This window comes from Anopheles coustani, chromosome 2 (genome assembly GCF_943734705.1).
Source record: "Anopheles coustani chromosome 2, idAnoCousDA_361_x.2, whole genome shotgun sequence".
In the NCBI taxonomy this organism is placed as follows: domain Eukaryota; kingdom Metazoa; phylum Arthropoda; class Insecta; order Diptera; family Culicidae; genus Anopheles; species Anopheles coustani.
Genome location: NC_071289.1, coordinates 84,575,484 through 84,600,126, shown reverse-complemented (window position 1 = coordinate 84,600,126; position 24,643 = coordinate 84,575,484). Strand labels below are relative to the sequence as shown.

The 24,643-nt window shown below is 43.8% G+C and overlaps 3 protein-coding genes across 4 annotated transcripts; 1 reads left to right on the top strand and 2 right to left on the bottom strand.

Moving 5' to 3' along the window:
* Positions 1 to 228: 228 nt before the first annotated feature.
* On the bottom strand, positions 229 to 2,812 carry LOC131265197 (protein spaetzle 5-like). Its single transcript, XM_058267459.1, has 5 exons — positions 2,771 to 2,812; positions 2,491 to 2,690; positions 1,708 to 2,414; positions 1,576 to 1,639; positions 229 to 400 (listed from the first exon to the last, which is right to left on the bottom strand). Exons 1-5 carry the CDS (start codon positions 2,810 to 2,812, stop codon positions 229 to 231), a joined length of 1,185 nt encoding a protein of 394 aa, XP_058123442.1.
* Positions 2,813 to 11,570: 8,758 nt separating this feature from the next.
* On the bottom strand, positions 11,571 to 24,348 carry LOC131262303 (phosphatidate cytidylyltransferase, photoreceptor-specific). 2 transcript variants are annotated; one of them, XM_058264277.1, is made up of 8 exons: positions 23,697 to 24,348; positions 20,509 to 20,642; positions 19,065 to 19,161; positions 12,865 to 13,041; positions 12,306 to 12,794; positions 12,108 to 12,239; positions 11,904 to 12,038; positions 11,571 to 11,840 (listed from the first exon to the last, which is right to left on the bottom strand). In XM_058264277.1, exons 1-8 carry the CDS (start codon positions 23,844 to 23,846, stop codon positions 11,751 to 11,753), a joined length of 1,404 nt encoding a protein of 467 aa, XP_058120260.1. In that variant the 5' UTR covers positions 23,847 to 24,348; the 3' UTR covers positions 11,571 to 11,750. The 2 variants fall into 2 exon arrangements, with proteins under 2 accessions (XP_058120260.1, XP_058120259.1); XM_058264276.1 differs by having other exon boundaries at positions 12,108 to 12,794.
* Positions 15,236 to 18,862, top strand: LOC131262304 (uncharacterized). The gene is made up of 4 exons (XM_058264278.1): positions 15,236 to 16,553; positions 18,120 to 18,428; positions 18,511 to 18,647; positions 18,727 to 18,862. The coding sequence occupies exons 1-4, from the start codon at positions 15,687 to 15,689 to the stop codon at positions 18,797 to 18,799; spliced, it is 1,386 nt and encodes a 461-aa protein (XP_058120261.1). The 5' UTR covers positions 15,236 to 15,686; the 3' UTR covers positions 18,800 to 18,862.
* Positions 24,349 to 24,643: the final 295 nt, after the last annotated feature.

Sequence of the window (24,643 nt, the reverse complement as noted above, 5' to 3'; positions counted from 1 at the left end):
TATATCCAAAATAATTGATCATTGAATGACGTTGACGGGTTTTGGTGTCTAAAATATATCATTTATTACAGTCCTTGTTGAGCATTTTCCGATCATGTCATTTGGTTGAACGTAATCCAGCACAATTACGAACCAATGATGGCCGTGGCGTGGAGTAGAAGTACAATTTTGTAACTCTTTGCATAAAAGGACTCTTCTAAGCCTCTTGAAAGTGTCGTCCACGCCAGTTCAGTTTCCGGAGTACAGCGAGCATACGCAGCAGCTCGGAAACCAGTAGGTGTCGACGTACAGTGTCCGACCGGACGGATCGAGCGTTAGCAGGCGCTTCTGGACGTACCGTTGCTCGCACCGGGAACTGTAGCCGATCGGGAAGCTGCACAGGTTGGAGCATTCGGTTGACCTAGAAAAACAAGGAAGTGCGCAAATTTGGAAGAAGATTTCGAGCAGGTTAATAATTGTACGTTCAGTGCTCGCTGTAAAAAGATGCTAGGGGAACAATTCTAAAACACTTTTGGGGTGCAATAGTCAGGTTGGTGGTGTAGGGAAAGTGCCATTAGGGGAACAACCCCCGGTATTCGTCGTTCGATGTTCCCTCCGGTGGAATGCGCACTCCCCTTGACACGGTCACCGCGGCCGATAAGGAACCGTTCGACACCGGGGAAAATGATTTCCGACCACGTTCCCTTCGACTGGTGGCTTGTCTTCTGCTTGCGGGAAAAAGCCCTCCGAAAGTTTCACAAACCTAGACAGGTTCTGGTAGGTTCACCCCTCGTGTATCGACAGTAAGCCGAGTGCTTGATTTCGGTGGGAGTTTTGCATGGATTTTCTTGGCCAACAAAGTGTACATGCGACCATAAAATTAGAGTTGTGTAAGGTCAGTTTAATTCATCCTTGCATCAATTCGAACCATCGCCAACTTGATCGAAATTTGATACAGGAAGTCTTTTTGTTTAATGTTAAATCGAAACTCGATTATGATTCAATAACATTCAACTAATTTAGACTAATTTAGAACTTACATTCGCAAGTCTCAACTTAATTTTAATAACGAATCTCACAAACAAAAATTAGTTTTTAAACAAACTGACCAGGATATGGTGAACTCAATCCCGTAGGATAAATCTATATCTATTTTTGCATATTGTTGGTGTACTTTTTTCTATGTAAGAAAGCTATTTTTGATGTTTTAGTAATTTTTCCACTTTTCTCTAATATAGAAATTTTAAAACACGTGAAGAAAAAAATTAAAAAATGATTCTTTTGGCCCGTGGTTTGAGAACTTTTACATCATTTAGCCTATTTTGTGAAACGTGTGCAAATCTTTTTCCAAGTTTTATGATATAACCTTGCAATGGATTTTTTTTATTGGAAATCCCGACGAATATTAGTGCTTAAATTTAATATATTTACGTATGATATAAAATTTTAACTAATTGTACAGTGATTAGCAATAAGAAATTCACAAGAAACAATTTTTTAAATATCTTATAGCATCTTTAAAAAGTAAGCATAACAACTTTTGAAACTCTTACTTAAATCCAGTTTTGATGCATTTCCAATTGTTGTAATACTTACGAGCAAACTTCTGTTTTCACGAGCTGCCGGGAGTTCTCCTGGTTCACGACAAACATCCAGTTACCTAAAACATTAGTAACATTAGTATGTGGATCAATAAACTGTTAGCGAACTGGAACACTCTGGAGATACCCTTCGTGTTGAGTGCCGTCTGCGGTGTGATGTACTTTTCCCGTACGCTACAGAGTGGTTCCCGCAACGCTTCCGCCGTCTGCCGTTTGGCGCGCGCTTCCCCCCGCAACTGTTCGTAGCTCGTCTCGTTCAGCAACATGGCCGGCAGTCGAAAGGGTGTCGGTTCCGTGTCGAAAGGATCGACCGACTCGTCGACCCGGCGCATCGCTGCAATCCGCGCCTGGCGCTGGTGTTTGTCGGAGAGATCCCGCGCGAACCGTTTGAGCCAATCGGCCGGGCTGTACTGCGTAACCTGCGACGAGCGCGGCGGTGGGGGATAGAAGTATCCCTGCTGGCCACCGGGGGTGGGGTTGTGACGGTTGAAGGTGGGTGCTTTCACGTAGCTGTTGTAGTTGTACGAGTGCTGTGGCTTTGGTATGTAGATTGGTTGGGGGACGAGCGGCGGCGGGTGTTGTTTTGGACCATCGAAGCTGACCATGTTCGAGGGTTGCTGCTGGAGCGTTGGTTGTGCGGGCGGATTGTAACTATATCCTGCCACCGGGGGCTTCGGTTGCTCCATTTGACTGAAGGAACCATAGAAATGGTGATAATGATGGTGAAGATGTTCCTCCTCTTCCATCGGTTTGTAGGCGTTAAAATCGATCTGCTCCTCGTTGGCGATAATCCGCTGAAAGCCGAGCGCCTCAACCAATTGTTTTATGAGATATCTGAAAAATATAATCATCACAACCCATGTGTACATGCTTCATGCCCCTAACATTCTCCAAAATGGATCATACTCACGCCGGATAGTCGGGGTTTGTCTCGCAAAACGTCATCCCCGGGGTGGCACACTTCGGTGTCATACCCGGGGCAGCCGGCAGGAATGGACAGACGGGCTGACCATATGTACCACAGGATGGGAGGTATTTTGGGGCCAGTGTAGGATGCGGGTATGGTGACGCTATTCCACTCGCGAGTGCAATCCGATATAGGAAAATGATCTAAAAATTAGAATTATGCAAACCGTAAAACGCGGCATCCGCAAACTGATCGGGTAGTATTTTAATCGTAACGGACTTACAAATAGCACCGACAGATGATTGATGCTCCATTCTAACGCCATGTCTTTTGCATGTGCTAAGGCTTCCTGTTCGCGTGCGAAGCACGTTCCGAGAATACGTCGATGTTATCTTAAACCGCTCCTAAGCTGGATCAGTTGAAAGTGGCAGGTCAGACTATGTTCAAGTCTGTAAGCCAACGTTAGAAATAGAAGATCGTTTATCAAAATTGATGAGACAACGATAATGAATTTATCATGTTAAATTATTGCGGCTCTAACACTCAAATCCAAATAGCGGTCATTTTGGCCCCACGCAATTGTGGAGTTAAATATCTCAAAAGAAGGTTGAATAATTTTTCAAAAAATGGCCATTCCTAGAACTCAAAGCCACATTTATACAAAATTTTAGGATTTATATTTTCGACCAGTTCCGTGAAACAAATTGACCTTTTTAAGACTTTTTGAAAATATTTTTAATCTGTAAACGGCTGCTTTTGCTATTTGTCGACTATCTTTTGATGTTTTTGGTTTTTTATGCACCTTTTATCATTCCGCTAGCTCGGTGTAAATGAAAAGTGCAAATTTGAGCTCTTTTCAATTTTTCTATCTACAAAATGAATGATACAAATTACCATGTTTTTACGGACAGCCTCAGCGCAGTGGAGGTCCTCAGGTCAGCGAAGGCTGCTAAGAGCCCCGATTATTTCATTAAACAGATATTGGAATTTCTGGGCTCATTGTTTGATAATTCATTCAGAGTATCTCTGATTTGGATCCCATCTCATTGCGGCATCACCGGCAACGAGAAAGCGGATGAGTTGGCCAAACGGGGAGCCTTTTCCGACCTGTTTTTCGAGAGACCAATTCCCCCTCACGAGTTCCTCCGTGTCCAACTACAGCTCTGTCTCTCACGATGGCAGAGCTTGTGGGATGCGGATGAGCTCGGTAGGTTCTTATATTCGATATCACCGCGGGTTTACCTGCGACCCTGGTTCAAAGGCTTTTCTGTGGGTTGCTCGTTCATTCGCATGATGTCGAGGCTAACGTCAAACCATTATGCGTTGAATGCGCACCTACAGCGCATAGGAATAACTGGTAGTAAAGCATGCAGCTGTGGCAACGGATTCCACGACATAGACCATCTCCTCTGGTCGCGCGTGGAGTTTGAAGCCGCCAGACCCGAACTATTTGCCGCAGTCCGAGCGGCAGGAAGGGTCCCTGTGACCCCCATCCGTGACATCTTGGGACAGATAGATTACAAGTATGCACGGATCATATTCGCTTTCGCCATGGAGTTCGGAATCACTCTCTGACCTTCTCCTCTACCTCCCTATATATCCCTTAGCCTCCCACGTCCTATCCATTCCTACTAGTATATGTTAATCCTTGCTCGTAGTCTCGTGTAATTAGTATATGTAGTAAATGTTATACGTCTTGATCGGTAGGGCGGTTGCCTGGCCAAGTATCGGGCACTGAGCAACCGAGCAAGACAAGCAAGAATGCTGAAGAAGCATTAATACGCTCTGGCCGTTCAAACTAAACTTAATAATAATAATGAATGATACAAATTAAAAAAACAAGTGTGCGCTATAAGTCAAATACATTACGCAACATTTAAAAAAAATAAAATCATGTTTTTTGCGATTGTAAATGGACCATTGAAAATGACCGTCAATTTTCATAATAACGGAAATTCCATACTAAGGAAAATTAAAAAATAAACAGCTTCAAGATCAGCTCGTAGCGTCATTTATGATCTTAAAAATATAAAATTAGTTGCCATAGATGACTAAGCAAATTTAAAAAAATAAAAATGAATACCCTCCAATTCGATCCCGATGGTGAAGAGGTGCATAAAACATTAAAAAAGATATAAGCCAACTAATATACTAAAAAGTTGTCGTTTATGAATCATAGAAAACTTCAAAAATAGAGAAGTTATTAAGTTAACTAAGCGTCTTAAAAAGAGCGGTCAAAATGACCTCCAAATCGTATTATCGAAAGATTCCAAAGAAATTTATTCTAGTATTAACAATGCAATGAATCTTCTGATGTTAACCAGGTGGAGCTCTTTAGTTGGTAGTCAAAATCTCATAAATAGTATCTCCCCTGCTACTGCTTAGTTTTTCATGCTCATGCATGCATCCACAAACTCGTTACAAAACCATAACATGAGGATAAAACCCTAGCACAGGAAGGCTCCGTTAACGGATTTTATTGGCCATGCAGCGTATCTTGGAATAGGGTATGGAATATTGACGTCAAATTGCCTACCAATCACCGCAATAATAACCTAGTCAGCGCTCATTGCTTGCGTCAACAATGACGAACAGCTTGTGAAAACGATGAAAATTGGGGCATACCTGTATTTGAGCCTTCACGATAAGACAGAAAAGGAATGCTTCGCTTAAACCAATAAAACGCATAAGAGAAGTGTCATACTCTTATTATTTTCAAGCCGTTTTCGATCGGCAAAATATCCCACGGTCTGTTTTCCCAGTCATTTTCTAGGTTGATGAACAGACTTCGAGAGCACTTCAATTCGGCTTTTTTTATTTGCACCATTGCAGAAACAAGTGCTATATGATTCTGCTGCAGAATGTTGCACTTGTTGTTTCTTATCATACACGTCCGTTTTGTTTTATTCATAAGCGTACACGTTGCAGCGAATCAACGGAGTGTATTTGTTTCGCACTCCATTTCCTCCTCTTCATTGTTAACCCTAATAACGATCATAGATTTAATAAATGATAATTTTCCCGTCAAGATTTACTGTTTAACTTTCCATTTCATTGAACTAATGAATAAACTGGAACTTAACCCAGACTGCACGCAAAAACAAAAAACACGACGACGAAGAAAGGTGCAACATCATGGATGGCAATTCCCTCGCATACAATCGAGTACAAAAGACATCAACGCTCGGGGTGTTGCAAGCGTGACGAAAGCGACGAACCCGCAAAAGCTTCATTCCGGGTCGTCTGGATCGAGTCTAGCAGAAATGAAGACTTTTTTGTGTTTGTTCGGATGCCATTATCATTCTTATTTTGTTGTGTACGTTGTGGTGAGCTGTATGATTTTTTTTATATTTCACTAACGTCATCGTGGTACTATGCTGTCGCAACAGCTTACCTCCCGGGAGATTTCTATGCTTGCAAATCTAGAGTTCGCAATTCGAGACTCCGATGAAAGAAAAACTCCTTGTTTGCAATTTATTGATACTTTTTTAACGATGCCCTCAACGATGTACTGTAAATCGTGTTTAACATGGCATAAATCTTTGTATTTTATACGACCAAGTTAATGCCTCCAATCATGACTTAAATCGTTAAAGGTCGATTTCATGATGCTATAAACCTGTTTATATCGTTAAAAAACATTTATCTCGAAAAACTAAAGGCTCCAAAAGTACATCGCTCTCATAGAGAAAATGGTTTGTGCTTTGACTATGGTTAATGTCAGCAGAAGGATAACCGTAGTGGCTAATTATATGCGAATTTTACATGCATTGTAAAATAAGATCTGCGCTTCTCAGAAGATTTCATACACAGATTCTGTGAATTAAATTTAAAAACATTATTAGGAATACTTGTAAGCAATTTTACTAAAAATATACAAACACCTAGGGCTGGAGTACCAAACAACATTTCTAAGAAAAACTCTACCTATTAAAAAACCGGTTATAGTATTGTACTTCGCATTACAATTTCCCAGCGACATTCCTCTACAAATTCCAGCAACTCAATCAATAAACAACTCTTTGCACATAAAAAAAACACAGTACAATTTCCGAGCTTATGGGCCGACAGACTCCCATCGGCTAACGACGAATGGTACTTAGTAGGCTTTGGAAGCAAAAAAAATGCCACTACTGTTGAACCGTAATTAACAAGATCAAAGTTCCCATCAAAGCTGGCGCGCTCTTCGGAGCAGTTTTGCACAGTTTAAGGTTTATTCTTCTTTACTTTTCTTTTCACGGCAATATTAACATTGCAGCGGTGTTCATCCTCATGTTTATAGATGCTAAAGAAACTCACTAAAAAAAACTTTTGCTCGTACACTTCTGATCGTCCAAAAAGGTACGATTAGTTCCAGTTGATATCTCACTTAAGTGGTCCAATTTAAGGTGCGTGTTAACGATCTTTACGACGATCACATAAAACCCTTCTCGCGCCGTGGGGATACTGGGCGAAGGTCACGTAAACAGAATCTTATCCCAGCAAGGCAAAAAGTTACCTGTTTAAATGTCACCTTACGATAGAATGTGTCTTCCACAAAAATAATCCACCACTGAAGCACTAATGAAGTTCCGGTTCGACACTGTACTGCATGTGCTTATGTGGTGAAATTATTGGCAATAACTCCATTAAAGGTGGGTAAAACAACTTCACAACCACCACAGGCCACCCTAATGCACTGCTGCGTCACTTCCGTTTGTTTTTCACCCGGCCAATTAGCTAGTCCTTCGAAATCACGGTTCCAGCTTCCACGGATCGCGAAATAATGAACCACTCGTGAAGACTCCCCGTGCACGACTGGCGCACGGCCTGTGTGCGCAATGATCGCTCGACTCATCAGTCGACTTGGGCTTCGACATTTTCAAAGGTGGGAGGATTTCTGTGGGAATTAAGACGAAAGCAACGGAACCCTGCTGCTCTTAGAGGGCAGGGTTAACCATGACGGCAACCTCATGGGACATCAGCTGAGCGGCTTCCGTTGAACTGTTGGATGTGGCAAGTGTTGTCCCTCCCGTTGGTGATACCTTCATTATGATCATCAACCGGGGGTGAAACGTTAAACTTGAACCCATACCATCAACAGCAGCATCATGAAGAACAGTGGTTATTAAGCGACGGAGAGAGGGGCAATTTTCGCACAACTCACACGGTTGTTTTTGCACCTCAAGACACCGCAATGAATTATAAACATACGAAGGTGTATTTAAAATGTTTTAGCAGTGATAAGATTGAACGAAATAAGTAAATGGAACTTTATTGATGCTAATAAGAAGTTTCGTTGAAACTTCTGTGTTTTTGGTATTTATTTCCACAGATTTCGGAGTGGTTGAGCAATGAAGTTATATATTTTAAAGACTTTATCGGATTTCGGAGTCGTGGAATAATGAAGTCAAATATCATAGCGAAAGCGGAAAAACGGTCTAATATGAATATTACCAGGTTGCTTTAAAAAACAACTAGTCTATTTCAACAACTAACATTGAAAATGAAAAATTCGCATACCATAATCGATCTGCTTCAAATTCTACGCAATCAAATTAAGATAGGCATGCAGATGAGACAATTTCCCGCAGGGCATAATCGCGATCGCTTTACAATCACTTCCCACGCTAGACTAGATATGCTGATGTAGATTTACCCCCTTTTTCCACTGTTTAATTTTACCTTTTCTATCAAACTGGCAGCAAGATTGCAATGTGTACCGAAGCATAATTTGCTAATTCCAGCGAGTAGAGAATAAGTCCCTCCGGCCAAAAGTGCAACAAACCGACAAATGGTGCATTTCATTGGGCGAAAAAACCTTCGCCCAATGAAAAAGAAATCACACACTTCAATCACATTTGGATTAGAGGTTAATGGCCATAAGAAAAACTTGAAACCCTTATTTCAAGATTTCTCCATCGCTTTTTTTATACATGGGAATTTCCACAAATTAGCCGGAGAGCTCAGAAGGGGCGACATGCCCGGAAAACTGTGCCCCGAACGACGACGTCAGCGACGACAGGAGATTTTAACATAATCATCGTTACGACGTTAAAAATGTCTTTTTCGCACGTGTTACGGTTCTGCAAGCGATTTACTGTGAGCGTAGACACAAAAAAAAATAAATAAAACAAAACAAAACAAAACAAATGGTCACCGACACCCCGTCCGAAAAAATGCTTCGTCAGGCCACGTGCCGGCTGGTTTCGTCTGGACCAGATCGTAGACTAACGGGGGCAAACACCTTTCTAGGAGTGCACGCGTCGATTCGAATTCCTCTCGAACGCGATTGGGAAATACAAGGCCCGCAAGAGTAAATTTCACAACTTCTCATTCAAACCATCGGTATATTTAGCTTTTGGGAGGCGAAAAAATAGCACTCACATAGTCGATAAGGAAAAGAACGGTACACCTTTTTTATGAGATTGAAGAGCACTACATCGAACAGAATAAGATTGAAAACAATGATCGAATAGGACAGACCTCGTTAGGGAATTTCCCACTGAGATTCTCGGAAGGATGGAGAGTGTATATTTCATAAGTAGTAAAATTAACAAAACATACTCATAAAATGTGAAAACACATCTGTCATCAAACATCTACCGTGTTCAAAATTGCTTAAATGTTAAATAAACAAGTACAAACATTTACATTCACATCGAAGAGAATGGGACATAGGGCACGGGTTGAGATGCTCTTTATTGGACACTTTAAGGAATATGTATCGTCAAAATTTCGATTTCGTTTTCCACTTCACGATCCTGCTTTATCAAACGATGCGCAAAACTAGTGGAAACTCAAGGGACCACAGAGGAATGGATTTACTTTATATTTTGCACATTATATTTTCTTTTCTTCTATCACTCTCCTTCTCCCGGCCTGATTCAGTATTTGCGGTAACAGCTTTAAATATTTTCTCACATATTTATATTATAAGTGTTAGTTTGGTTTAGCAACTCCGGTTCTTAAACGACTTTTCGACCTTAATATCTCTACTTTTATTGCTAGCGATACTCCGCCATGTAACGATGTAATAGTCGCATTATTGCGTCGAACAAAGCCACCACATGGTTGTGGAACTAGTTGGAGGTGATTAGAATTTGTCAACAAAACAAAAAACCAAGGATGAACAGCATGAACATCATCTTTCCATTGACTATAAAACGGCTGAAATGGGATTGGGCCGTTTGAGGGGGGCAAACGACAACGGGGATTGCCTCGTACATTTCTTTATTAAACGTTGTTGCATTATAAAATAAACAAAATCTAAACATCAATCAACTACGGCCGTGTGGTATTGATGCGGGTGGCTGGAGATCGCAAGTACGCCTAGTTGAAGGGCATTGGTAAAACATCGACATCAAATAGGGGATGGGGGTCATTATCTGCGCTGCGGTTTCTCCACCGACCATGTAGAGTTGGGAAAATCACTCACTTACGAATCTACAGTCACGTGAAATCATGCTGAATCCAGTTTTGCCCTCATCGGGAAGCTGTGTTGTATCCTTCTCCGTCCATTCGAAACATGCCCGTGGAAGCTCATCGTCATCGTCCAACGTAAGATTTTTAAAGGGTCCATCATGATATTCGCTACGTTTGTTGGTGGTTACAAATCAACCTACACCTTAGTACCTGCCAGCAAGGGACACACCTACCCGCGTCCCAAGTCGGCCGGGTAACCTGTTAGTTCTAATATCGCTCCTAGATTAACGATGTCCTCGTGGCCATTGCGTCCGGTTTTGTTGTGATGAATGCCACGGTGCTTCTCTTTCCATCTTCCTGGCTTCTGTGTCCTGTTTAAAGAGTATATCATCTTCCACCAAACAGATGCGCGGTTACGTACGACATAGACTCTGGTATAGTTATGAAATGGTATCATCCTCATCTGGTTCGCCCTACATATCAGTTCATCTGCTACATTATGTTTATGTATATGTATATATAGAATATAATTTGCACAAAAGTTTCTACTTTTTCTCTGTTGCTGCCAATCGCCACTCGCCCGGAGTGGCGAACGCAACCGCGACGCTTCGGTATCTTCGGTTCAGTTCGATTAAATATGCGATCATGTACGATTTGTCGACTGACTTTCGTCGTTTAACTCTCCACCATTCTCTTCGCACTAATTCCAGGGGTTTTGTTTCAATCGCTCATTATTACCTTACCACACATCTAGTGCATTGTGCTACCTTTTACAGCTTCCATTCCAACACGACATACAATGCACACGATTGCATGTAGAATGTTATCCTCAACAACAAGGAATATTTGTCAGATGTATTGGACATGAATAACTTTCCGTTTGTCCATGATTCTTTTCATGAGAACAAATGGCTTGATGTTTCTATGATATGCTTATAAGTGCATTTCATCGGAGAAAAGTAAAGCTAAACTCATTCACTGATCCGCTTAGTCAGGGCGAAACCTGCTCAAGATTCGTGTTACACCATCTTCAGGGATATACAATATATCATCAGGAGAACTGTGATGATGGAAAACGATTATGTGCAAGACTGGGCCACTTGTGTAGTATCCACAAGGATCCTCCTCCCATTATTGATCCATATTGAGTCTAGCGCTTGCCTGTCTGTGTGTTGATGGAAAGCCGTAAAAAACGATGACACCTGCACGACCGGCCCTAATATTTAATGCATTTGCTTTTCAATCATATGTTCGTTTTCCTTTTCTTTCAACGTTACGTTATCTCTAGGGTAATCATCGATTAAACAACACACTTCGCGTCTTATCTCAAGGTACCGTTGTTGTAAAACAAGGGAAAATAGAATAATGCTCGTCGTAAATTGAGTGTATCTGTTTTTTTAATCCTTCTATGAGAGTGTAAGTCCACAGCATTGTCCCATAAACATCGTCCTTACACTGCGGCGTCCCGAAAGCAAAACAAATAACCGAAAAATACTGTCGCGTAGAGAACGCGTTCCTACTCATAGCTAAGTGATCATAAGTGATATAAATCATTGGCCCTTGTTGTCCCGGAGATCATTCTTTTCGCGTTAACCGCGGTTCTCTACTGTTGCCTGTTTCGGAACCCTTCGCTTAGAGGACACGTATCCTCAGTGTTCGTGAACATTCGCCAACAAAATGTAATTTGAAACAGGGTAACGCGGATTTCTTCGTATCTCTGGTCAGCGGTTTGGAGTTGATGCATTATCGCAGCTTACTACCAATTGGGAAAGAACTAACAATGTAAAAAAAACACAACTGAAACATGTGTACATAGAAATAACAATAACAACGGTAACTAGTTAAACGCTCGGTGGAATCTAATTTAAATTAATAATATTTCGCTCCTCTAGACTGCCCTTCAGTTGATTGAATAACTGCAACTGCTCCTCTGGCTTGAGACTGTAGACCTGAAATGAGCGGAATAATTAGCATATACATCTTTGTAGAACGAAAAGTGCCACTCTTCATACCATGTTCAAAAGTTTCTGTGGGGAAGCGAAGCGAATAAAGCTGGAGATGTAGACGTTCACAAACGTAGCCATCAAAAACTGACAATCGAAGCGATCCATGATACCGCCGTGTCCAGGAATCATATCTCCAAAGTCCTGTTAATGAAATCGTAAACAATTTAGTTTGGGCATCTTACATCGCATCTTTGTATGCATGTTGTTTACCTTAATTTTAAATGCGCGCTTGAATCCGGAAGCGAAGAATCCACCGAACGGTCCAATCACAGAGCTGAAGATGCTCATCGACAACGAGTGGAGCATGAAAGGATACATCGTGACTGTTTTGCTAAACGCAAACTGCGAGGAAAATAAAAACATATTAGACCCTTCGTTGGACAAACAATCGTTCCGCTCCTTTCGTACCAGTGAGATGTGATATTCCTGCGGTCGGAACAGATAGCTCGGTTCGCATTCGATGAGCATGCGGCCCTGTGCCTCCGAATACTCGATCGGGCAGACGAAGAACTGGAACTGGCAGAGGACGTACGACATCAGCAGGCCAAAGACGACGGTTGCGAACCCGCCGCCGATGAACCCTTCCCAGGTCTTCTTCGGACTGAGCTGAATCAGCGGTGTGCGGCCGAAGAAGAACCCGAACATATACGCCATCACGTCATTGCACACGATCATCGAAACGGGTACGATGAACCAGATCAAGCCCTCGAAGATATTCTGAATGATCAGGTAGCTCTGCGTGACCACGATCAGCAGTGCCACGTGCGTCCAGGCGAACAGACTGAACTGTTTCATGTAGTACTTCTTCACCAGCGACAGCACGAACCAGACGAATCCGATGCAGTACAGGCAGAACGACAGGAAGCGATGATATTTGACTAGAAAACGGAGTGAGTCCTGCAATGGTAAATGAAACAAAGATGTTAGAATCTTTTTCATGAACGAAAAAAATGCTTTGGATCCTTACCACTCGGCTGACCGCGACACCGAAGTAGTCAACCAGATTTTCACCGTAGAAGAAGTAGTTCGACGTCAACAGGAAGTACCAGGAAAGACTGCGGAACCAGGGCAATCCGTGAATGCGGTACACGGAGTAACCGATCGAGATAATCTCTTGGAAACATTTCACCTGCACAGCGAGGGCCTAAAACAGGAGAACAAAGGAAGGAATTAGAGTAAGGTTAATTGTCCGTGTACACCGCTAGTCAATAATGTATTCGTACAATAAAATAATTCAAAGTGAGTAATCGTTGTGAATGCATGAAAATGCAATCGACATTTTGCAGTTTAAGTTCTATTCTATTAAATATATATGTGGCGGATTGTTTTGCATAGAAGCGATCCAATTTTGTTTTTAGAGACGAAATAAAGAGTTCAGTTCTCAGTCAGCTCATCATCGTGTTATAGAATTTTCGATGCGCTGCCACATTGGTGATCCTCACGTGATTTTCGCTATGCTTTAATTTCGCAAAATCTTCATACGTCATCAAAAATGGCCATCGAAAACGTTTCTATCATAGAAGTATCAGTTACTGCAGCTGTTACAATTAAACTTTCGGAATTTTTGTAAGACAAATCCATTCCATGGGAAAAGAGGTTAAGAACACGTTGATGACCTGACTGAAAACTGAACACTTTATAGCGACCCACCAGAAGTACTTAGCATATTTAAAAAAGTTGCTAGCAGGTGACATTGTTTTTAAGAAAACTGCAAAAAGCCGATTGTTGCCGATAAAGTAAAGTATGCTGTTAGTTTGTTTAAAATATCGCATTGTACAGGAACGATTTTTTCACACAATTTTTGTAAACCAAGTTGATCCCATTTTTTAAAGTAATTCCTAAAATATTCATGAAACAGTTTGATCAAAAAACCAGGCCATGCCTCGATTGTGGTTGATTTAAGTCTTTTGAAGGGATAATTTTTCTAAGCTATTTCCCATGTCCTACGAATGGGACGGCAGCAACATGCCGGCCACAAAATAAGCCCGCTTCCATGAACGAAAGCATGGACGAACGGATCGCGTGATGCTAGTTCCGTGCCGTGTGCCCATAGTGGAGCAAATGTTTTGACGGCTTTCCACAACAACAAACGCGGGCCGCGATGCGCTCGTGTGGTTCGTTCGGAAGAGCTTGTTGTGATAGAAACACGGCGATCACCTGGTCGCGGATTTCATCATTGTGTAGAAGCTGCAGCGATACCGCCGCGCTGCGCTGTGCGGCCTCTGCGTGCACGCAAACCATCTCAAGCGGCCAACGCGAGCCGATGGTTGATTCATGCATCCACGGATTGCCCACAAACGTCGGCAGGCGCGCGCGCGCATGTATTGGTGAACATTGACCGTTGTGGGGGGATGCATCTTCCCCTCTTTCTTGGATCCGAGAGGATCGTGTCGACCAGACCATGCAGTACGGCCGCTACAGCCTCGGAGCGCTCTCGCTTTGCCCACAACATCAACAAGTCAGTCGCGGACATCGTCGCGCATCGCCACGGGACGGAGCATTGCTGTGTGTGAGTGTGGGACAACAGCGATCGTGGGCTGAAGTTGATGGCGAAACGAAGCGAAATCATTAACCACAAGACTCGAGACTCGACTCGCTGCCACGGGAGTTGTTCGCTGCGGTAAAAGTGTTGCTTTACAAAAGGCATACCCCGAAACCGTGACGCCCACGCGGCCATACGAGAAATCTACGCATTCGCCAAACAGTTTCGTTTCGTACGTCCCGCGAGTGCTTTGCGAGTGTTCCGTACAGCTTGGGCCTTGAGGGTGGCTTTTATCAAACCGTTTTCTCTTTTACGCGTGCGGTGAAAAGTGTTTTACTTTCTTCCCCATTTGTTCGAAGGGCAATGTCGAAGCATTCGCTCCGCATACCTCAGCCGAGGACTTCGAAAGCCTCCGGAAGGAAATCCGCTTATGCATGCAAACCAGAAGCAGTTTAACTGCACCTAACCGAGCGACCTAACACAACTCACTTTCCACCTGAGGCAAGTGAAAAGACATCATCGCGGTGCAGGAAACAAATAGGGAGGAGAGGGTAACTGAGGCAGACACGGTGTTGCTTTCGTTTGGCGAAAACGGCCCCCATCTGCTGCTCGGGTTATTGTTGTTGTGCGAAGTTTGTGCGCAACGCGAACATTATTATTATTTCGCTTTCGCTGGACGCTGGACGCGCAAAGGCACAAGGTGATGCGGATTTCGTCCGGTTTTTAGGTGGACCGCAGTTAGCAGTACCGTTCGTGGAGCAGCTCGAAACAGTCATGGTATAGGATCAGGCGCAGGACAGTGGACCGTTCGAAGCCCTTTATCGATACAAATCAGTGCCTTTCTCTGTGGGGAAGGAAATGTGTGTGAATTAATACGTTTTGTGTGAATCAATCAACATACGACATGATAAATTAAAGTGTGCCACTTACAGAGTATTTCTCTTTGTTACATTGTGATCCTAGAGCTGCAGCATCCCGACCAAGACAAGATCACAAACGATCTGTCAAATCTCCGTCGTGAGCGCGAGTAAACCGCGTGTGAACGTGATAAAAGTGTGCTCTGCAAACAGCTGCACTGCCTTTGAAACACACGTTAGAGGCGCGCGCGCTAGAAACTAACACACAAGCGTGCGCCAATATCACCGCGGAGAACGTGTTACTAATTTGATAAATAAACAGAGAGACCTTTTTCTATTATCGAAGGGCCGCGGATTTTTTTTTACTCTCCGCGGGTTTTGTGTGTGTGTAAGGTTTTTAAAGGGTGCTTCCTTTGTTGTGCTGTGAGTGAGTGAACGAAACGGACTGAGATGTCGCTACGCGCCATACAGAAGCGGGATAGGGAGAAATTATCGTCTTCCCAGAGGCAACAGTTTATCAGCCACCAGCAGCAACAACAACTGCTTGGCCCTGGTGTTGGTGCAATGAATAGCGGCGGCGGTGATGCCAGCAGTACGACGACCAACACGACGGCGGCGGCCATGAAGATGACAGCCCGTAGCCACTACCCGGACGGTCCCATGATGGTGGTCGACGGCAGTGCACCGGCCGTTCCTTCGGTGCAATCGATTATACAGAGTCAGAATGCAAAACGGAAACAGAAGGGAAACGCACCCGGGAACACACTACTAACCCGGCCCCAATCAACGCTGCGGCGCTCCAGTTCGTATCCAACGCTAGGCGTGCGCGGTTCACCATCGAACATACGTTCGGGGCTGCGCTCGATCAAATCGGAGGGCGATCTTTGCGCCGGGAACCATCGTCATCGCGAGGGGCGTGGTGGTGTGGAGGCCGAGGGATCGGGCGGTGTGTCCCGGAGCAGTGGGAGCAGCTTTAGCACCAACAATCTCTACCTCGGTGCCAAGTCGGAAGTGTGTCTCAAGACGCTGGCCGTCAAGAATATGCAGCAGCACCACTCGGTGCAACTGTTCGCCAACGGGGCGCCACCAACGGCAGGTCCCGGGAGTGTCCGGAGCACCGGTGGGGCATCAAGTACGACCACACAGCAGCCGTCGAAGCGGCTGTATGAAAGCCGCCGGACATCCGAGCTGAGCGGCAGCGATTTCGGGGCAACAAACAACAAAGCCGAACTGCTGCACCACAAAGCCAACCATGGCAGCGCCGTCCGCATTCCCATCGTCGGCTACGAGGTCATGGAGGAGCGGGCTCGATTCACGGTAAGTGGGTGGGCGGATGGCACACACGTCCGCGATACGTGTTTCGGTGTTTACGCTGGCACGCGGATGTAGCATGTGGCGCAGGCGCGATAGAATTAACGACCCACGGACGGACTCACGAAAACCTCGCGCGCGCGATTGTGCTACTTGGATGTGAAGATTGTAGTACACACCATTTACTCGCGTGGCTGCTGCGATCTGTTGCGAGGAAGAGAGAGAAAGTGTGTGTGTGTGTGTGTGTATGCGTATACGTTTGATCTAGTGTGCTGTGAAGACGTTTCTTGAACCTGAAGTATACATCACGTCATCTCGGTGCGAGATATGCAGGCCCGCCTATTGAAATTAGCAATTCCTTTGACGCCGGTTTCACTCCAAACACTACTCCTATCCTCTACCGATTTCTGTTATCACCTCTTGGTGTGGCATAGTACCATACTATAGTAAAGCGCATCCGAGGAACGGACCTTGAAATGAAAATCTTCCGACGATGATTGCAACAAAGATTGTCAGGCTGTAACGAACTATCGTCGCCACTTTTGCAACCTACGACTATTGCAAAGTCCAACGCTGGTTTCATTTTTCAGCTGCGAGTGCAGTTTTCAATCTGGTCAAGATACGTTTAGACAGATTGATTACACGGTTGAGTAAACCACTTTCAAAACAATGCATAAGTAGGATGAAAAACGAAAACAATCTATAGGGACGATGGTTGGGGGTGTTCTGAATCAGTAAGGAAAAATTAACTAACTGTGATTGTATGAATTTGAACTCATTTTATCTTCGAGAGTTTTATAATTCGTGATCGATAAGTAGATCTTAGAAAAAGTATTGGTTTTGTACTCTGTTTTCAAACTAGGTTACGAATTCTCCTACGCGTTAACACAAACTGGAAGAGTATCATCCATTCCTCCATACCGAATATCATCCATTCCTCCATACCGAGAACAATTGTTTTGGTCCACTTCGTTGTTTAACCAATAATATTATCACGATTCCTAAAACACAGCAAAGAGCTCGTTTTCATCAAATAATAAAAAGGAAAATGTTGGCCACATATTTTCTAGCAACTATCACATTGTTGATTCATGATAAAAAAAAATAACTGAGAAGAAATTCAATGCGTATGCATTACCTAAGCCACAATAGTTTTTTTCTCCAGTAATATTATGAATAATTTGTCTAGTCTAAGGCAGGTTTTATATTATTTTTACATACATTATCTTATTTACTCCTGGTCGACCAAAAAATAAGGCACGCTCCATCTCCAAAGTGCTCGGAGCCTTTGTGATAATTGTGATGATACGACACAAACCGGTCAAATTACGCGCTTGTTACGCCACACTTACATACATCATGATGAAGATGAATGTTTGCCTTCACGCGGACTCATTATTAAGACGATTGGGTCAAATTACTGCCCTCCGCCGTTCGGTAACAAGTAATACTTCACACTCGCAGGGAAACTGTTGCCGTTTTAGCTTTCGTAAGACCAATCTCTAGATATGTTTACTCGTTTGTGCAATTATAGTAAATCTTGCCTCTGCTATCCATTTTCTTCCCGTACAGATATTCAAGCTACGCATCGAAAACAGCATCTCGCACACCTGCTGGCTGGTACTACGCCGGTACACCGATTTTGTGCGATTGAACAACAAGCTCAAAACGCTCTTCCCCCACTGTACGTTGGTGCTGCCGAGGAAGAAATGGTTCGGCGATAACTTCAGCAGCGGTTTCATCGACAACCGGATACAGGGCCTGCAGACGTTCATCGATACGATCCTCGGCGATGGCCTGATGCGGTCGTGCACCGCCGTGCGAGACTTTTTCTGCCTCGACGAACCCCCATCGTACTCGGAGAGCATGGAAGAGTCGAGGGTATGCCGGGTTCCTTGGGAACTGTTTCCCCCCACGGAACTGTTCAAACGACAAGTAACTACCCACCCACTTTCACCTTCAGGTCATCTTCGAGGCCCAGGAGGAAACGATCTCGCAGCTCAAGCAGCAACTGCAAACCAAAGAAGATCTGGTGAGCGTCCTGCAAACGAAGCTGGCCACGGAGCAGAATCGCAACAAGATCTTATCCAACGTCATTCGGTAAGACATATGAAACCCACCATCGCAAACCCACTTTCTGGACACTGATGGACACACCTTTCTTCCCCCCTCTTTACAGGAATAGTGTGGAAAATTGTGCCAAATGTTCAAAGTCCATCGATCAGCAGCTTAAAGAGGCTGTCCACAAATAGCATACACCTCCATACCGCTATTCGTAACCTTTTTACTGGCCAACCCGACATATCCCTGGCACAAAAGTTCGCACCAAAATATTCGTAATAAACTCACTGTAGAGCGGAGATTACCATAGGGTGATGGATGTAGTACACACCATCGGTTAAGGAAGGTATACCCAATAAGAATTAATAAAGTAAAGCATTTGCTCTAGTGTTATTTTAAAAGGAGAGTAGTTTTTTGGTAATTTACGGCTGACGCTTTCTTGCTCGCAATACTTACCGTTACCATCAACGCCAGCGGGCCACCGTAGATGATCAGACAGAATCCACTGATCATGATCATTGTGAAGATGCCTCGTATCACCCAATTCTTCCATCTGGAAAAGGATAGAAAATGTATCAGGAAATAGGTTTTCTTTATCTTCTTGTACAGAGCATCAAAAACCTTGTCGGTGTAATTTTTAATAATACCACCAACCCGCGGGGGTCCGCGACAGCCGAGCGGTGGGTACGGCGTAGGTTCGAATCCCAACCGAGACCGGACCCTCCCCTGTACGAGAGGACTGACTATCCACGTACAACAGGGAAACAAGTCTCGTAAGCCCTTAACGGGCAGGCATGACCAAGAGGTCGTTACGCCAAGAAGAAGAAGAAGACCAACCTATTATTGGGCGGAGTTTGGAATGAAAACTATAATTTTACTTGCATTATCGCATAGTTTTCCTACGCCTTATATTACAACTCAACGTATACCCTACTTGGAAGGATTTGTGCACCAAATTGTACATTATTTCAACGGAACGACACCATCCATGGATGACAAAAAACCCCCTTGAACGTAATGACGTCCGAACCCATTAGCAGTTCTTGTGGCCAACGGTAAGGTGGAGATAAATATCCTCGTACATCCTATTGTCATTAATATAAAACAACAAAAAACAAATATCCAGAGCTCACTCGTTGAGCGTTTGACCCCCTTCTTCGTGATCTATGAGCCGTTGTCATTTCGACAGAACAACACCAAAAACCTGCAAACCTACGTTGCGGCAAACAAAAGCAAATAGATGACATTCAGCGAGCGCACGTTAAACTGCCCGTCATGCTGATCTTGGCATTGAGCGAGTATGTCGAGAAGTGAATTCTCGCCGTGCGTCGACGCAAACCGCGAACCGACCGCGAAATCCTCAGCCGCTTCACGACCAGTGCGAGGGATTGGTCAGTAAAACCTGGTGGGGTACCTGAACGTTATATCCAATTACAGGGGCAGGTAAATGCTGGTTGCTGTAGCAATATCGAATACCGCACACGGCCAAACGGTGTCTAGAGCAGCCGGCCTCGGAAACGTTCTCGGGTGGAGGAGTTGGAAATCGAACTCGACGGTTAGAAGGCTTTCCATTTGTTTTTGCTTTTTAAACTTTTTCAAACGATCCAGTGGAAGGGAGTTAGTTTGCGGTCGGTGAGAATGGCGTGCTGTTGGGCTTTTGCTTTTGAGTTATTTAATTAGTAACGAGCCTCGCTCGTTTGGCTTTTCACGACTAAGTTTGCACAATAGAGTAAACAACGCTCGGCCTGGTGGGGGGATTGATACAAGGTTCAACAGCCATACAGTGTGACCTTTTTTTCTTTTATACACTCGCCCGAAATGGTGCAACGCTTCACCGGAAGGTGAGCTGAACAGTCAAAGCTGTCCGACGAATAAATGAATCGAAACCGGCGACCCTCACCTATCCGGTAGTCCGCTCAGTGCCTGACCAAGCACCTCCGGCATCTTGTTGGTGCCCTGTGGCAGCTTTTTGGCCATCTCGTCGACGTACTTCTCGTCCGGCAGCCGCTCTTCCGTCTCTGTTTCCGAGTCAACCTACAAATGGAAAAAAATTATGCATTTAGTAAAAAGAACAAATAACTATCGATAGTTTTTGCAACATTTGAGTCCAAACTCTTTCAACCGCAGAAATTTAAATCATATGTCTATAATAAAATATTCTGGCATTATCAAACAGTCATATGGATTTTACTCGAGGAACAGCTGGAGATTATATGATCTTATTTAAGATGCTGGTTTCAGAATCTCTATTCTATATCATTTAATTTGAACATAGTTTACCAGTACAGTTGAGTATGATTTTAAGTAAAAAATAAATACACAAATATAACATATGCACAAAACTAAAACCAATTTAGATTGAAAGCATTGTTTTTCCAAATTAAAAATTAGTTTTAACAAACTGTTTTACAAATACCAAATTGATCATACTAACATATTTGGGTTTCTGTTCTTTACATTTGGAGAAAGATTATACGTAAAAATTGGGCCAAAAGGAAGGCACAGAACTCTCACTTTGAGGCCCAACGTTTGATCCAATCCAATGTTTGTTTAGATTTCGAAAAAGAAACCGGTTATGAATCGCTCGGCTGGAATGTGCTTGCGTCAACAAACATCGACGTACAGGCTTACCAGAACCGAACGACAGGGCGGTATGTTACAATATTCGAGACCGTGATTGAAAAGTAAGAAACCGGGAATAGCTATCCAACGGAAGAAGGGCGGTCCATTTCTCTAAAAGGAATAGAAAATGAATTGTCACCAAAAATGTGCTTCTAAGCATGCATTTTGGACCTCCGATTTTTACATCTTAAAGATTAGGTCTGGACAACCTGGGAGCGGGATACGAATTCCAGACGCCATTCCATTCGTCACTGATAAGAAATGGAGTAACGAAAAAAAAGAGAGCATCGTGATTAACGGTGAGGGGAGATGGCCCTATCAGTACGCCATGACCGATGTGTCAAGTGGTAAGTGATGTTACATAATTATTTCATCCATCTCCCACTTCCACACTCTAGCGTCCATCACGAGCCCATTCTAACCCACATTCGGCGTTTCGGGTGCGATTAGAAAACATTGATTGAGCGCATTCGGTACGCTAAGCCCACGGCGGCAGCAGCATCATCATCATCATCATCCCAAGCGCTGAAGGCGAGTAAACAACAACCGAACAGCTGCTTAAACGAAACGAACCAGCAAGGGCTGGGAGGGAAGGGAAAAAATGGACACTGATATGAACTTTGGTTAGCAATGGCGCGACGTGTCGGATGTTTCCGTTTCTTACTGGTGCTGATGTCTTTGCTCGCCCGCCGAAAACCCCTATGACTTGCGAGTTTTTCGTCTTTCTACTAAGAATAATGAATATTCTCAGAGAAAGTGTAAGCATTTGGTGAGAAGGATTATTTTTAAATCTTCTCTATTGTTGTGGGTGAACAAATAGAAACATATGTTTTAATTCAATTCGATTTAATATCGCCCGGAATATGGGATGAAATTTTGGGAAGAAATTAATAAGAGTATCAACTCTAATTGCAGATAAGATTATCACGCACAAGAAGATAAGGTAGAGCCAACAAGGGATTCGTTCCGGATGGAACCTATTCTGCTCTATTTGTATTTTTATGATTATTTTTACAACCCGTGGATATTTTTACAGCTATGTTTACAGTAATGATTCAATTAATCGTGAATATTTTGTAATATAAACTTGTGAACCATTAGTTCAATCATCAAGGTTTTTACTTCTCGGTGATATAAATATTAAAAAATTGTACACAAAACTAAAATTAAATTAACTCTTACGTATTTACTACCACCGATAGTTTCCAAAGTAATTGTGCATGGAAAAGGTTGTGTTATACACGTGAGAATACGGCAATCGGTAAGCTAGACCAATTAGTAGAGATTGAAGTCTGATTTTCCGACAGTTCAGCGAGTTTAATCAAACGATGTGAGCTGTCGAAAGCCAATTATCAAAGCAGACTGCTACTAAAGGTTACACACTTTACATAACGAAGGCCTACTGGGATTCCGCACCAATATGCGCGACCGTTGGATCATCCGTTGGCCAGCTGATCGACGCTTCGCGTTGGTTGCATCGATTCAATAGAAAAGCGAACCAAACTAATCAATGACATGATTCTTCTATTCCCCTGGTGGGGGGGGTCAGTTAAAAGGACAAACGAAGTATTAGCAGGAGACAACCAGCATTCCACAGTATGGGGGCACCACCGGAAGCGGCATTATATAGCGTGCGTGTGTGCCATTACGACACTGGTTGCCGGTGGGAATTGGATTACCGAGTAGTGGGTGTTTTTTGCTTTCCGTTTGGTACTGCCACGGGAGGGGTGTAATCGTTTTTCCAGACGTCCCAAAGCGAACGGTCCGAATGGTCCCAAAAGGCTGGGACAATATTGTGCCCGGCGCTATTTGGTTGCAAATTTAATTAGTGCTCCGTGCTGCTCGGGCCATAAAGATAAGATGCACCTTATGGATGTAACATTCCAGGGCCAGAAAAAAAGATGAAAAGAAGTATGTTGTTACAATGTGTTGACCGACTGCTTACGTCTGGCTGGTTCGTTGGGAGAGCTAGCAGCAGGCAATCTAGGCAAGCTTAGCAAGCGAGAGTTTGCTGTTTACATCCAGCCAGCCCCATAATCCGGCACCATGAAGCAATTTCGCGTGGGAGAAATTTTCCTTCGTATTTGCTCGGGAATGGTGAACGGGAGCGTTCCCCTTTTCCCACCCGGTGGCGGAAACGCCAACGTCCGAGAAAATTGGGCATAACGTGAGTAAAACCGCTGCTGCGCGGAACCCGTCGCATCTCTCATCGCTATCTGTTTGGCTCTCTCTATTTTGCTCTGGAAAATCCATCACAACACAGTAAGCAGATTCTTCCCGTTCTCGGGAAAACTCTGCGAAGCAAAAGGAAACGGCGTTAGAAGGCGGTGATGGTACGGGTGCGAGGAAAATGAAAAATCGATAAATTGCGAACCAAAAATGTTTGCACCCGTACCATCGTGGAAGATAATTTTCTTGGATATTTCTTGAGCAATGTTCTGGCGGACTGAACTTTCTTATACGTACATGGTCGGAGTTTTCCGTGGTGGCACACTCCTGTGGTTGCTGCTGTTGTTTGGGGCTTTCGTGCTGCTGTTGTGCGTCCGCTGTTGCTGCTGTTTCACCTTCCGCTGGCAAACGGCGCCGCAGCTCCGCACCCCCATCGGCCATACTCATTTTGAATACTGTACCGAGTGCAGATGGTTAGTTTTCTTTGGGGCACAGTTTTCCCTCGCAGGTCAGGGTTGCTGGTACGACGACGGGACGCGTTGTTTTACACCTTTCTGGTAGCCCTTCGGTTTGTAACCGCCTCCCAGTATTCACTGTTACCCCTGGCAACCGACGAAAAAGCACACACTAGCGCAAGGCAAACGGATAGGGATTAAAAGCGGAGCGCTAGATAAATTTGTTTTCCACCACACTGATCACACTGCTACTTCCTTGCACCACACCACACTGCCTTCTGATGTGCCGCGCTCCGAAAGCGAGGGTTATTGATCCGCCCGTCGCATCGAGTGCACCCGCGAATAAATTATTGAGCTCCGTTAACCTCCTGCAAACTCTTGCAAGTAAAACAAAGTAGGCTGGAAACTCTTTCTAGCACGTTTTGGAGGACAGCACCTGTTTTCAAGCAACCGACCGACAAAAGTATTCTGCAAAGAATTACCACGAGAACATCATTCGCTGCACAATCGTTCAGTTCGACGTTATCAAAGATACTGGCAAAACTTAACAACAGAACGAAACTGACAGCAGCGTTGCCTGAAAGACCAAAACATTTAGCTTTTGACCAAGGTTAGTTAGGTTCGAGCGCTAAAGATTCGTGTCGTAAAATGAAAAATTTCGAAATATTCATATTTAGATAGATTTAACTATTCTCGATTTAGCTGTACGTATACTGAGAATACTGACAATATTTGAATCCTAAGCAAAATTAATTAATTGAAATGTTAAACACCTTGTAATATATGCAC